Consider the following 14,740-nt stretch of genomic DNA (forward strand, 5'->3'; position numbering starts at 1 on the left):
AATTGAAGGTGAAAGAAGAGGGGGGCGGGGAGGGGAGAGAGGCGGGGAAGGGGCGGGCCGGAGGAGGGTGGCACGCACGCGCGGTGGGAGCTCGGGGAGAGCCCCACGCGGGTGCTCCCAGAGCCTCGGCAGCGGCTCTCTCAGTTCAGCAGCGAGGGGGGCTTTGGCTGGAGCCAATGAAGAGTGACTGAGCTGCGCCCGGGTTGGCGGCACAGGCACCCCGGGCGGCGGGCGGAGGAAGAGCAGCGGCTGCTCCGGTTCCCTCTCCCCGGCGCTCCCCGAGCTGCCATGGGTTAAGGGGAGAAGCGGAGAGCGAGGAGCCGGGAACAATAAACCTGCGGCTGCCGCCGGTGCGGAGCGCGGCTCCTGCTGCTGCCCGAGGGCGAGGAGGAGGATGCGGGGCGCGCCGAGCTGAGCCCGGAGCCGAGAAGTGGCCGGAGCCGGGCGGGGAGGAGGAAGAAGTGAGGGGAACGGGGGTGGATGCTTTTTGCCGCTGCCCCGGTTCCGGAGCAGCAGCGGCGGCGGCAGGGGAAGGAGGCGGAGGAGAGATGATCGCAGAGTTGGTGAGCGGCGCCCTGGGGCTCGTCCTGTATCTCAACACCCTGGGGGCGGATTTCTGCTACGATGACAGGTAGGTGGTGCGGGGGGGAGCCGTGCAGCCTGGCCGCACCGGGAGCCCCAGGAGAGCGCGGGGGTCTGAGAAGAACTTGGGCAGCAGCCCCCGCGGCTCAGCGCTGGCGGAGCCTCCTCTGCTCCAAGCGCCTTCCGCAGGCGCGAACACAGCTCCTGTCCGGGCTCCCTGGCGGGGCCAGGGCGGAGGGGACGCGCTCACCTGTTGATAGCAGGGTTAGGCAGATCCTTAGTCTGCGGCATCTTCAGCGTTAAATGCATCCCTCGCCACTTTTTTGCCTAGCTAGCATTGTTCGGTGCCTGCCATAGACCAGCCCTCTAATGCCCAAGCTGCCCCGCTGTCAGGACTCGTGTAGATCAAGTTTGTTTATTCTAAACAGGGAATTAAACAGCAAGAAGAGAGAACAGAAAAGCGGTGTGGGCGGGGGGCAAGGCGAGCTGCTGTGTGTCCTAACAAACTGCGACTTTCTCTGACCCCCCCCCCCCCGTTTGCAAGCGCTTAAGTTTTGGGAAAGGAAATCTCTGCTCGGTGGGCATTGAGTGCATGAACGTTGTGTGTGTATATATGTTACTGTTTGTGTTTGCATGTGTGTGTATATATTTTACTTAGTATAACAAAAACCCATTAAACGATGTAACGTCTGGGCTGGGAAGGAAGATTAACCCCCCCCCCCCCAGGTCTCCGTAATAGATCTCTTCCCTCCAGTGATTCCTCTTGTTTCTGTGACAATCCGATTTCCGGAGCATTTGACAGAGAGCACACACACACACACAGACTCCGCTGCTTTAACTTTGCACTGTACTTATTGCAAGTGCATACTGCGTGTGTGTGCAGTGCCCGCTGAAGATCTGATGAGCAGCGCTTCTAAACGCATTTAGTTTTCATTTTCATTGTGCAGCTTTAGTTTGTGTGTTCAACATTCCTTTATGCTAATTAGCAAAGATGAAGTCCCTGGGGCTTGAAGTTGTCTTTTGCATTCGGGTTAGTTTGGGCAGCTAATGAGACCTGAACTGTGTTGTCAAAGAAACTGCATCGATTGCTGGAAAATGTCATGGTTGTGCTGGTGTCTCTACCTATTTCTTTCCTAAATGTACTTGTGTTTAGAAACTGATGAAAAGCTCCATTAGCAATTAGGGAACATTCCAATTTGTGCCTTTTCCGGTGACTTAATCTGATTACAATTAAAACAGATGCATAATTAAAATATATTAGGGAGAACAGCACGCCTGGCTAAACTTATTAACCGTCCTGGGGTGTTTCATGCTCCATTGAAATTGAACCATCCAAAAAGTGAGCATAGATTTACTTTGACAGCTTTTCATCAGCCTCTCTCTGCTTTGGAAAGTGAATTAATCCTCTGGGTTAGGGTGAGCTGGTGATTGGGATTCGGCAGAGTGGCTTTATGTGGAAGCGATGCTGCTTGAATCCTCCTATCTAGTAGTAACTGGCCACCGCAGTATGTCGGAGTCCTAGCCAAACTTAAAAAGTGAATATATGTGTATATAACGTATAGGTCAGTGATTCATGTTTCATATGTACATTGATAGGCAACAAACATTTCTAGCTGGAGTCTATAAGGGTATTAACCTTTTGGAGCTTTCATTTAGCTAGGGTGTGTGAGGGGCAAGATTGAGAGGGGGAAATGACTAAGGCAGAGCTATTGCTAGATAACTTGTTCCAAACTTTCAGGCACATTAATGGGAAGGGAAAGGATCAGTTATGGCTTTGATTAGTCAATTGCCTTGGGAAATAGTCTCTGTACTGGAGTCAATTAATTATTGAATTTGGAATTTTCTTGCATTCTCTTACAGAGTATAACAGTGCACCTGCCACAGTTAAGGTCTACCACAGTTTCCAGAATAAACCCCTTTTTTCGAGGGTTCCTACTATTATACTGAAACTGAATACCAAGTTTCAATTGTGATCCAGCATCTTAGCCCTGGAACAGTTTACTTTACAGTTTGACTGTAAGCATTCAAACTTTAATCCTTCAAGTCAATTACATGTATTAGAAGAAGGTATGTGTGGTAGTTAAAATATTCTAGTTTGTCAGCCCTCCAGTTTTATATAGTGCTTCTTGTTTGTTTTAAAATGCCTTTAAAAAACACAAAGAAAAAAAATCTTCTTCTATTTTGAAATGTAAGGTCTGATTTAGCTCAACTGAAAATGGGGAATTTTTTTGACACACTGACACTATCTGAACCCATCCCGTTACACTTAAGAACTGTAGGAATTTTGGAATAGTGTATTTATGTGAACTTAAGTAGCATGTATTGCAAAACTGGGTTGTTTAAGGACGTGGTATAAATCTTTGCTTCTACTGGCCAGTCCAAATTAGCTAAGATTGCAATGTCATTTGAAATACTACTTAGCATTATTGATGTGGTGGTCAAGGTCTCTTGATCCTACCATAATTGTGCCTTAATACCATTAGAAAATATTAGTGATGTTTAATTGCAGGCCATCTCTGAAAGAATGGAAAAGATAATCACATGGTATCCTCTTAACATTAATCTCACACTGTTTAAATTAAATTCTAAAATACGGGTTTGTTTATGTCTTTAGCTTTTAAATAAATTAAACACTTCTTGTAGTTGTAACTAAAAAATAGCAATTCACTGGGGTGCACTGAACTCCAATTAATGACATTTCTGTACAATAGGTCATCTAATTAGCACATTTTCAACTACCACACTGAAAGGGTCAGGAAAAACGAATGTTGCAAGTTAGTAATAGCTTTTCCTAGCTCATCAACATGTTTAAAAATGGGATTCTCAGACCTAAAATGTTCTTTTAACTGTAATCGCAGAATGGCACTGCCCTACAGGAGCCTTCTTGAAAAGTAACACTAGATAAGGAGGTCAGTGCTGGAACTGCAGGACACAGCACCCCATGTGGGAGATGGATCATGCTTCTAACTTTAAGTGAATCAAGATTGTGCATTTAAGCCTGGCAACTGTAATGTTTGTTTCAGGAGGGCATCATGTTACCATAACTTTTTCTATTTCCTTTTCCACTACTTTGAAATTATATCAGAATCTGTTCTTTTATATATATATATATATATATATATATATATATATATATATATATATATATATATATATAATGATCAAGCTTACTATATAAAAGGTGTCTGTAATTGCTTTCTGTATTTTTTTTTAATGTAGGTTGGTTAAGATTAAGTGGCATCGTAAAAACTTCTTATAGCAAAATCAATTTCCCTATGGTAAAACTTAATATTTTAGAGGCTTCATGATACCATACTGAAAACTGTGCATGATGGGGATATAACAAACTTACCTAGTCTAAGCTTTATTGTTTTATATCAAAGGGCTCAATATTTCTATTTTTCTCCCCTCTCACCCCATTCATCCAGTTAAATTGAAATGGAATGAATTTAAAGTCTTTGGTTAAGAAATATAATAAGAAAATCTGTACATCCCTTCCTTTAATTATAAATCCATATAATTTATGTGAAGTGTACTTGAAAGCTATACTTGTCTGTGGAGTATTAATAAGGAGAAGGAACACGTGTTGGTTTTCTTATGGTTCAGACTGGGTATTGAAAACTTTGAATGAAGTAGTGGTAACTAAACCAAAGTTCAGTATAATGGAGTGAGTCCCACTGTTTTTCTATTCTCCTCTAATCCCAGAAAATTCAAATGATGCATGCAGAATTTACAAAAGCAAGTTTCTTTTCCTCCCCTCTGCTGTAATTTTCCTAAAAGGTCTTTATGTTTCTATATTGCATGCTTAGATCATGTGGAAAGACTCCCTCTCTTCATCTAGAAAACAAGGTAAATATTTTTTCCAATTATCTCCCTATTTGGACAGTTGATCATTGGGAGATAGGGAGAAAATTATACGAAAGAACAAGTTGAATAGGGAGTGTAATACTTAAATGTTTGTGATATACCACATTGAGCTGACATTCCTGGTTAACACAGGTTTAGCTGAGCAAAATCAGTTGGAACTGATACAGTTGTATTGGGGGAAGGTAATTCCCGTGACTGGGCTGTGTTGAAGATTTTCTTGCTGTTTGTTGCCGTGTGTTTAAATCCAATTTCTTTCCAGATTAAGGGGGCTAATTTCCAGTCATGTACATGAAATTCTCATTCACGGTAATGAGAATTGCACTTATGTACCAGTATGACAGGGAAGATGTCTGCTGCTGCAATTAGACTATCACACTTGCACAGTTGCTTTTGGTTACCCACTTGTGCTTGACTTTAAATTGCAGTTTTTGTTTAACTGGCTATTGAGTGCTTTGTAGTGGTGGTGTAGTCCGTGGTGTAACTTGTGCTAGGTCACTGTCAGTGTACAACTAGGGTGTGCAAGATTTAGTGCTTCTGGTACCTAAGCACCAGAAGAGGAGGGATACCTTAGTGGTTTGAACATTGACCTGCTAAACCCAGGGTTGTAAGTTCAATCCTTGAGGGGTCCATTTAGGGATATGGGGCAAAAATCTGTTGGATGACTTAATTGGGGATTGGTCCTGCTTTCAGCAGGGGGTTGGACTAGATGATCTCCTGAGTTCTCTTCTAACCCTGATATTCTATGATACCTGAGATCATACATAGCTACAGTGACCATCTCAAAAACAACTCCTCCATTGAAGTGTTTTTGCTCTTCTACCAAGTACTTGAAGAAAGGCTCATTTTAAGGATAGTATTAGTATGACCTTTTTACCTTAAGTGATTAGGTAATCCTGTAGACCATTCATAAAACTGATGCATTTGAAAATACCTAAAAAAATTTTTTAAATAGATGTTCTTTGCATAGACAGATGGAATTCCATTGTTCACCCTTACTTACAATAGTTATCGTAGACAAATGTAGACTGCATGCTATCCCCAAGTTTTACAATTTTGATTTATAAATCAAGAAGTTAAAGTGAATTACATGAGAAGAAATTCTTTGTAAGGTAGCCTTTTTATGAACTAATCGCTTGGGGAAAACAGCAATTTATATGAATAATAGAAGGTATGTTTCCCACCTTTATTGCGTAGGAGGTTTATTCAATCAAATAAAATACAATAGACCAAATTTTTAGTTTATGCTGTATTCTGTTTAGTAAGCACAAATTGAACTGCCATGCTGATGGGAAATGATTTCAAACAGCTCTCTTCCATAGTTTCTGCTTAATGCTCCAACCTGTGTGAAGTCTTAGTACACATTTAAGATATTTATTATCTGAAACTATTGCTCAATTTAAAATTTAAGATGAATCCATACACTATTGCACTGTACCTCTGTTGGGCCTGCCACATGAGATTTAATCTAGCAAGTGACCCAAATACATGCACTGGAAGAACAAGTATAAGTACACTGGGGAAAACTGCTTGCCATCTGTCTCTTAGTTGATCGTTATGTATATTTGATTATTAATTTACATTTATGATTTTTAGAGTCCTTTGTCTTGTCATCTACACTTAATTTTTCAGTTCTAATGCACTGTCCTGGAAACACTGAGGTTCCTGCTGTTATAATTGTCAAATGGGTGCAACCTGTCAGATTCCAACAGTGGGATTAAGACAGGGGGAAGTCGTATAGTTTATCTTCCTAACCCCTTCTTTTCTCCCTCCTGCTCGGCATTCTAAATGTGCTTATTTAAAATGGCCATGATGATAGCAGTTATTTGAAGCTGTGGCCTTTAACACATTGATAGAGGAGAATGTACTCCAGAACAGATGCCTGCATAATCTCAGCTAAGGAGACTAACCATTTTCAAGTGGTATAATTAAAAGCAACCAAGCAAACAAAATACCTGATCATGAAGCTTGATGAATCTATTGCATTGACATTTCTCATATTATTCCATTTTCCAATGCTAACACACAGTGGGTGCCATCGTAATATTTTTTGTTTGTTTGTTTTTGTTTTCAAGCATTATGCATTGAGTGAGTCAGCTTTTGTTGCTTAATCAATCTAGATATTCTTCATCCAGAAGAATGACATTTGTGACTCTTTAGTAGGAATGCCATGGTATAGACTCAGAAAGTTGCTTGCTGTTTGGCATTTCTATACATCACAATATAAGAGGCAAACTTTCAGGTTCTTAATGAACGTACAGCAGTCACGTAAAGCATGAATCCTGTCCCCCTCTAATATCTAGTCCACAGTGAATAACTGTTTCTAGATTTGATAAGACTCTCTGTATTGGAGTCATTGGCTAGTTACCTGGATCACTTGATTATTACATGTTCTGTTCATTCCTTCTGAAGCACCTGGCATTGGCCACTGTCGGAAGGCAGGATACTGAGATAGATGGACTGACCCATTCTTATGTTCTTACCTCATCTTCGGGAAGCTCATCCCACTCATGATAGAGTTCCAAATTCAAGTGCTTTATGGAATAATAACATCATATTAACTTGCCAGAGTGGAAGACATTCATAAGGCTCAGAAATCCCCTCTATTTCTTGAACATCTGCTTTATCTGTAAGAAAGGAGTGCTAATTTAGAACTACGTGTGCCACTTCTCCTTCCCCACCTTTCTCTTTTATTCCTCTTGAGGTCTCTGAGGTTGCTTTTGGAGCAAGATTTGTTACGGATTCATGGAATTATGCCTCTAGCTTACATTTGCTTGCTGCTGAAGCTCTAGGTTCAGTGCACTGGATAACTTGTGGTAGAGATTGTTACAAACATACAGACAAACTTCAAGTAGCAAGTAAAATAATTTTGAACATGGAGGAAGCTCTTTCACTTGTTTAACTGGTGCAACATTTGCTTAAAGCATGCTGACACCCATTAAAACTCAAATCCCTTCTTTGGTAGCATGGTCAATGAGCTTGTTAGCTTTGCATTTCCCCATTATATGTGTTTTACAGATTTGTCTGAATTTTTATCCCTTAAAAAATAAAAAGTATCTACCTACCTACCTACATTTTGAGTTTTCCCCCAGTATTGTTGACCTAGAATACCTGTGTCTTTATGTGGAGTCTCAAATTTTATATTGGTTGTTCTACATCTTTGGTCATGGACATCCTAGCCTCTAGCATGCTGAAATGGTTTTGGAATGCTTCTTGATTGTTGATCTCTATTGCTGGCCTTTGAGGTTTGGCAACCTTTTGAACTGCTTGTGCTCTCTTGACTTGCATCATGAATGGTCACATGTATTCTGTTTATCTGCCTTCAGAGATCTGAGCACGTTCTGCGGGTGAGTTGTTTATGCCAACAAGACACCATGCAGTGCTGCAAGGTTTCAGTCCACCTCTAGAAGTTCAGATTCTCACGTCACATTTGTTTGGACCTTGCATGGTCCTTTAAGGTTAAAGAAAGGAGTTCATATTTTCAGTTTTTCATGAATGGATCAGGTGGTATCTATACAGGTTGCAGCATGTTTAACTAAAAATGGTTGAGCTGACAAATGGTATCACTGTGCCTTCTGTTGGTGCTTCAGCACATTTGATGTAGTGATTGAGATGCTGTTACTCCTATCTGATCTGATGAACATGTAGCTTATTAGGAAAAAACAACACTGAGGACTATAGGGATGGCAAAGGATAGGAACAAGCAGACCTAAGTCTGGCCTTCATATGAAGGATCTCAATATTCTATTACTGCTTTTTGTTTTACACACTGAGCAAATCTATACTTAAAAGCCAACAAAACTGTTGGGTACTCCTGTTCCTTAACTGTGTCCACTACTCACTGTATCCGGTATTGACTGCACTCCAGGGTCTCGTGTTACTTTCCAGTGCAGAGAGAAGGAAAAGTAGTGAGGAAATCCTGAATTCTAATCCTGGCTCTGACATCTTCCTGTGGCCATGTGCAAATTACTTAATCTTTCTATCTTAGTTTTTCCATCTGTAACATGGGGCTAATTGGCAGGAGGATAAATCACCATGTAAATGATGAGTATTATCTCTTAGTGCTCACTCACCTCCTTTATGGTCATCACCTTACGTTGTATTCTCAGTTCTTGCCATTTGTTTATTGTGTTTTCTGGCATCGAAACTATTTATTTTGACTGAGCTCTATATTTTCAGTTTATTTGCTCTTCAGTGGCTTTACCACAAATGGCTCATATTCATGCTTTAACACCCTTACAAAATCAGTGTAATATTTAAGAGTGTGCGTATGTGTGTATAGTGTAATATATGAGTACAATAAAATAAAATATAGGTGTTTTCCTTGCTGCCCACCTTTAACTTTTTCTCCGTAATACCTCAAACATGAGACCTTGTGTTTTGGCGTCTGCCATTCCAGCAGAGAACTGGATGAACCTCCCTTTGAAACCAGTCAATGTGGCTCCTTAATTCATCTGTAAGGGTCATTGTTGAGTGACTCAAAGCACTTCCTCCTCCCCAGGAGCTAAGACTATTGCCTCAGGAATGCTTTCAGTCCCAGCTGGTCCAGGAAGCCCGAGACTGACAGGTAATTGAAGCAGGATTTTCCGCATGGCAGTACAAAGCATTGCCACTACACAACTGGTCTGGTCTGTGGGATCCCCTTTTTATTTATAGACCTGTCTAATAGACAAAAGGAAGCTTGAGCTTTTGACCCACAGCTCAAGAGAGAGGAGACAATCTTGCCTTCGGCACTACAGGTTTATGAAAGTCCTTTGCTTTCTGAATTTAACAATGTACATCTTGGCAGTTGTGGTCAGAAGAATCTTGTGTGGTTTTAACTCTTAAGTACTCTCACTTCAGTTAGCTAGTACAGTACTAACTTGGTAAGAGAGCAACAAAAGCACTGCAAACAAGAAGGCCATTGTTATTAATTATGTACCCGTGTCTCTGAGATGTCATCTTCACATAGTGGCTAACTTAAGTGCTTACTTCCATGCAAAAGCATTGCTCATTTGTCACTCTCTGAAATAGCACGTAGGCTCTTCCCAATAACTTTCTAAGAATGATACTGATTATTTAGTTTGGCATCAAAAAGTCAGAGTTCATTGTTTGGGATTCCATGTATGGGCAGGAAAAAGCGCTAAAATATGCTTCTCTTTTTCTGAATTCATCTACTAAGACTACATATTAAATGGTTTTAAGATGGAGGAATGATTTGATGGGAGAGTGAGGGAGAAAAGACAGTTGTAATCAGCAAAATCTTATCTTTTTTAAAAGGTAGGGTTTGTTTACACTGCAGATGCTACAGTGTCGCAGCCATAGTGTTGTAATGTAGACACTACAGCGATGGAATGGTTTTTTCCATCCACCCCATTAATCCACCCTCTCGAGAGGTGGTAGCTAGTTTGACGGAAGAATTCCATTGACCTAGGGTGTCTATACTGGGGTTTAAGTCACTTTAATTACATCTCTGGGAGATAACAGGTTTGGCATAAGTTTTAAGTGTAGACCAGGCCTTAGTGTTTGCAACAAGAAAATAAGTAGGGTGACACATGAAAGTAAACAAGGAACTTCCCTTCACATAGGGTTCAACCAACCTTGTAGCCTATAGGTATTTGCTAGGTAAGGCATAGGTATACGTTAAGGCTGTAACACAATGAGCCTATAAGTGTGAAGGTTTGTAAGACAATAGCTTAGCTAAACTAAACCAGGACTAAAGCCCCCAAAAGCCTTCATGTAAACAGCTAGCCAGGAGGAACCCTAGATCATAAGATATCATGATATTAAATGCGGTAATAAACAAGTAAGATTAAACTGCTGACAAGTAACCAGAAGATGCCAGTTGCTATCAGCTTTAGATATTTTAAGGTAGGAACATCAGCAGATGAGTGACGGCAAGAATGACTGGTAACTAATTGACGTATATGCTAATAAACTTGAGGTAAAAGGTCTAGTAACCTATGGGAGACAAGCACCCCAACATTAATAGGGTGAGGAAATATAGATAAAGAAAAGGAGCAGAACCCCCTACTTAATATACGTTAGGCATAGTGGATGTCAGTGTTTCAAAAGCATTCCCCTCTATCTGTCTCTAAAATAAACACTTGGCCTGATCTAGATCTCATTAGTCAATGGAAAGATTCACATTCACTCACTCTAATGGATCAGGTCCATAGTTCTTCCTCCAACCATCTGTGCAAAGGGGTTAACAGAGTTGAAGTTGTTTACTGGGAGCTAGGTAATACTTCCTCTGTACCTGTCACTGACTAATGTCCTAAACATTTTAAAACTCTGCTCTGATCTCATCTCTTATTTTAGAACCATTAAATTGTGATGGTGCTGGTTTCCTTTTCCTATCACTAACTTCATTTACTGTAGCCATTTTAGGTGTGATTCTGCCAAAGTGTACTTTGTTGTATTTATTATATTGTGGTGTTAGACTGCCCCCAACCCTAGGATCTCTGTTCAAATTATTATGCTGCGATCAAACACCTGACTTGTTTTGTAGTCAAGTTCATCATAATTTTCATGCATGTATGTGTATTTCTGGCAAATTAAATGTCTTATCTGCAGGCATGGATTTGTTATATTGTTATGAGACAAAACACACATGACCTGGAATGGGGAGGTAGAGGTTCGGACCTAAAACCTGGACCAATATTTTCAAAACCGTCTAGTGATTTTGGGTGCCCAACTTGACAACTTAAGGAGGCTATTTTTTTTTCTCTAGAAACTTGCATCCTCTGAAAGTCAAGCAGATAAAATCACCAGCTACTTTTGAAAATCTTTGCCTTGCTCTTTTGGAGTATGTCTACACAGCAAAGAAAAACCTGCTGCTGGCTTGTGCCAGCTGACTCGGGCTATAGGCTGTTTCATTACTGTGCAGATTTCTGAGCTGGAGCCTGGGCTCTGGGACCCTCCTACCCTCAGAGTTCTAGAGCCTGAGTCCGGAAGTCTATGCTGCAATGAAACAGCTGGCAGCCAGAGCTCCTTGAGTTTGGGGTTTTCCTTGCTGTGTAGACATACCCCATGTTCTACCATAGGACTCCAATGGTATTTCTATTTTGTTTTTGTCTTATGAGTGCTGTCACTTAACTGATGGCAATAGAAGATCCTTTACGCTGCCTGTGGGCTGGCCCCTCGAGGGTGATACCACTGACTCAAACACAACAAACTAGCACACTAAATAGTACGCTGCTGCACAAACAATTGAGAAAAACTGCTTCTTAAAATGCACTACACATATGTCTTCAGTCTGATCTGCCCCATATCAACTCTCCTTCTGTCCTGTGCATACTTGAAGCCTTTTGATGGTATCATAAAACCAAACTGGGCACATGGCATTATACAACGTAACAACACTCAAGGGCTGCAACAAGTTAAATTTGTGACTAATTGGCCCGTCTGTTGCAATGGACCTGTGAAATGAATATGTACTTTAAAAGTGTGATTCTACTCTGAAATTGTAGTAAAAATGGCTTAGTGAGGTTATAATTGTTTCTCTATGCATTTGTATTGGAGTTGTCTCATTGACAATTAAAATTGTTTTCCTAACTGCTGTTCATGCAGTGCTGGAGCAGTGCCACTGTCATGCTTGTAGTGTAGACATAGTCTCACAGATAGAGACACTTGGTGAAAACCTGGTGCCAGTTGAAGTCAGTGGGAATTTTGCTATTGACTTTGGTAGGGCCAGGATTTCACCAGTAGCTGTGTGGCCTTGAGCGAGTCCCTGAAAGCAGTGACAGAGCCAGGACTGGATTTCTGGTTCCTAGTCCTGTGCTTGCTTCACCGCTCTGTGCTGCCTCTCAAACACCCCCTCTTCCCTCCCCAAAACCTCCACCCCATCTGAAAATTTATTTTCACATACATGATCTGACTTCTAAGATTTGGTCTAGTCTGGAAAATCTTCTATTAACAATCTAAGATCCTTGTCACAGATAAATTTCATAAACATTTAGGCCCTGATCCTGCCATATGGTGTGAGCAATTGGATTCCTGTGGGGTCTGAATGTGGATCTAATTGCAGGATCAGGGCCTTAATATGTAAATGAATAATAATACTAATTAATAATTACAGGTGAGTCTTGGTAACATCAGTCTTAAATTAAGTCTCAGCATTTATATATTTGTACAAGAGGAAATTTTTAAAGGTGATATTTTTTTGGGAAGGAGGTGTTAACTTCAGTTGCAGTAGGAATTGTGGAAAGTGTTTTTCATTTAAGCAATTAACTATTCTTTAACTAAACTTGCTGATCAATTACAGTGTTTAAATTCAGATCAAAGACAATTTTTTCCCCAGTCGCTAAATAAATAAATAAATAACAAACAAAAAAATCATCTAAACACTGCTTGGCTGCATGTGATGAAATTTGCAAAAAGAACGAGTGCTAAGCCAAGTGCTGAAAAAATTTAATCAGGCAAAATGGTATTTTTATGTGTAGCAGTTAGTTTTTCATAAAAGTTCCATTTATTTATAGCTTATTTGTAACACCGATTAATCTGAATGTATTTTATATGCTTTATATGAAAAGGCATAGCTGTATGGGATACCTCACATCACTGTAAATTATTCCTCCTGTATATCAAAATAATTCAGAACACTAAACCCCCCCCAAACTCACCATTTTTTTTTAATTAAAGTGAAATCTTCACTTTGAGAATATTTTATGAAGATGTTAACTTTTTAGGAGTAAGGTTAAAATAAGGCAAAAGACCAAAGAGAATACGCTATGATTTTGTTTCATACTCACCCTCGGCTTAAAAAACAAAAAAGAAAATTATTCCAGAGAGGCAGGTTGGTTCATTGGATAGAGCAATGGGCTGGGGCTCGACATACTATATCTACTCTATCTGGCTCTGCCACTGACTGGCTGGGTGACCTTGGACAAATGACTGCATCTCTTGGCTTCTGTTTCCCCTCCCACCCTTTGTCTGTCTTGTCTTTTTTGACTGTAAACTCCTTGGGGTAGGGATTATTTTAGGCTCTGCACCTTCTTGTAGATTCCTACATGTGCAAACATATTGCTGTCAGCTGTGTTCAACTCTTAATGTCCATTATTTTAGCTTGAGTTGAACCAGTAGGTCTGCAGACATTCTGGCATTGCATGGTTGTCTTAAGATAGCAGCAAATAGCTGGAGCTTCATACCCCACAAATAGAGTTAAAAAACAATTAAAAAAGGTTTAAATGTATGAAAGCAACAAGCTGCTTTCTGTCTTCTAGAAATTAAAGGGACAGTTGCAGGGCTCTTGCTAAAATGAAGAAAATAACCTTCAATTTAGACATACTAATAAAAAAGTAGACATCCCTGGCCAAAAACAATCAATTGGCTGAGGTATGATGTATTTGTAAAAGCAACTATGCAGGAAGCCCTTCACCTTTAGGGGACTGGCTGCTCCTTCCTTTATCTTCTCCAGTCACATTCTTTATATAAGATCCTTTCCAAGTATGCTTTTCTGACTGCAGCTGGTTCTTCCAGCATTCCTGGACAGGATCCTGTATAAAAAGAGAATAGTATCCCAAACAGACAAACATCTCTTGGTTGCTTTGTCTGTGCCTAATCCACTAGCCTGTGGTGCTGCCCAGGCAAGTTGCTTTATCTTCTTTGCCTGTTTTCCGCATTTGTAAAATGAGGATAACACCAACCCTATAGTGCTCTTGTCCGGGGTACGCTATTTACTGGCATTCTGACTGGTTGACTTGGAAATGGGTTCAGTTTAGTGTGTGGGTGCTGGTGGCCTGTGAGCAGTGCTTAATTTGTGCCAGGCTTGCCAGGGATGAGCCCTGGCACCTCTAGGGTTGGTGGTTCATAGCCCCAGCACCTCTGGGCTCCTGGCCAGCAGCTGACACTCTCCGGCTGCCCAGCCGGTGCTTAATTTGTGCCAGGGCTCAGCCCCCGTACCTCTTTCATTATAAATTAAGCAATGTCTGTGACGTACAGGAGGTCAGACTAGATGATCCGCTGGCCCCTTCTGGCCTTAATCTCTGACTCTAAATGTGTAAGAAAGTCAGTTCATTGCTCAAGAAATGTGAATGCGTTGAGGGTCTTCACACTGCAATAGCTCTGTCAGTGTACCCACCGGATTATCTTTTAGGGAGAAAACTTGTGTAAAGAGAATTGGTGAGTAGTACAGATCTCACATAGCACTGTGAGCTTGATATAAATACTTTGAAAGATTGTGCTGCAATAGCTTCAAGCACGGTACTGCCCTGCACATGTACAGTTTCCAAAAATTTCACACTACATATGATATTTAAAACTACTAAATGGACTCTAAACTTGTTCTGTACATCTCATGGAGACTAAATTTTGC

At 40.8% G+C, this 14,740-nt stretch overlaps 1 protein-coding gene across 1 annotated transcript in view; it reads left to right on the forward strand.

Moving 5' to 3' along the window:
- Window positions 1–548: 548 nt before the first annotated feature.
- Window positions 549–14,740, forward strand: part of TMTC2 (transmembrane O-mannosyltransferase targeting cadherins 2) — a 359,943-nt gene continuing 345,751 nt past the window's right edge. Inside the window, exon 1 of the mRNA XM_065423466.1 lies at window positions 549–631. Within this exon, the coding sequence (XP_065279538.1) occupies window positions 549–631 (83 nt within the window). The remainder of the gene's footprint in view (window positions 632–14,740) is intronic.

The sequence above is a fragment of the Emys orbicularis genome, chromosome 1 (assembly GCF_028017835.1).
Source record: "Emys orbicularis isolate rEmyOrb1 chromosome 1, rEmyOrb1.hap1, whole genome shotgun sequence".
NCBI lineage: Eukaryota > Metazoa > Chordata > Testudines > Emydidae > Emys > Emys orbicularis.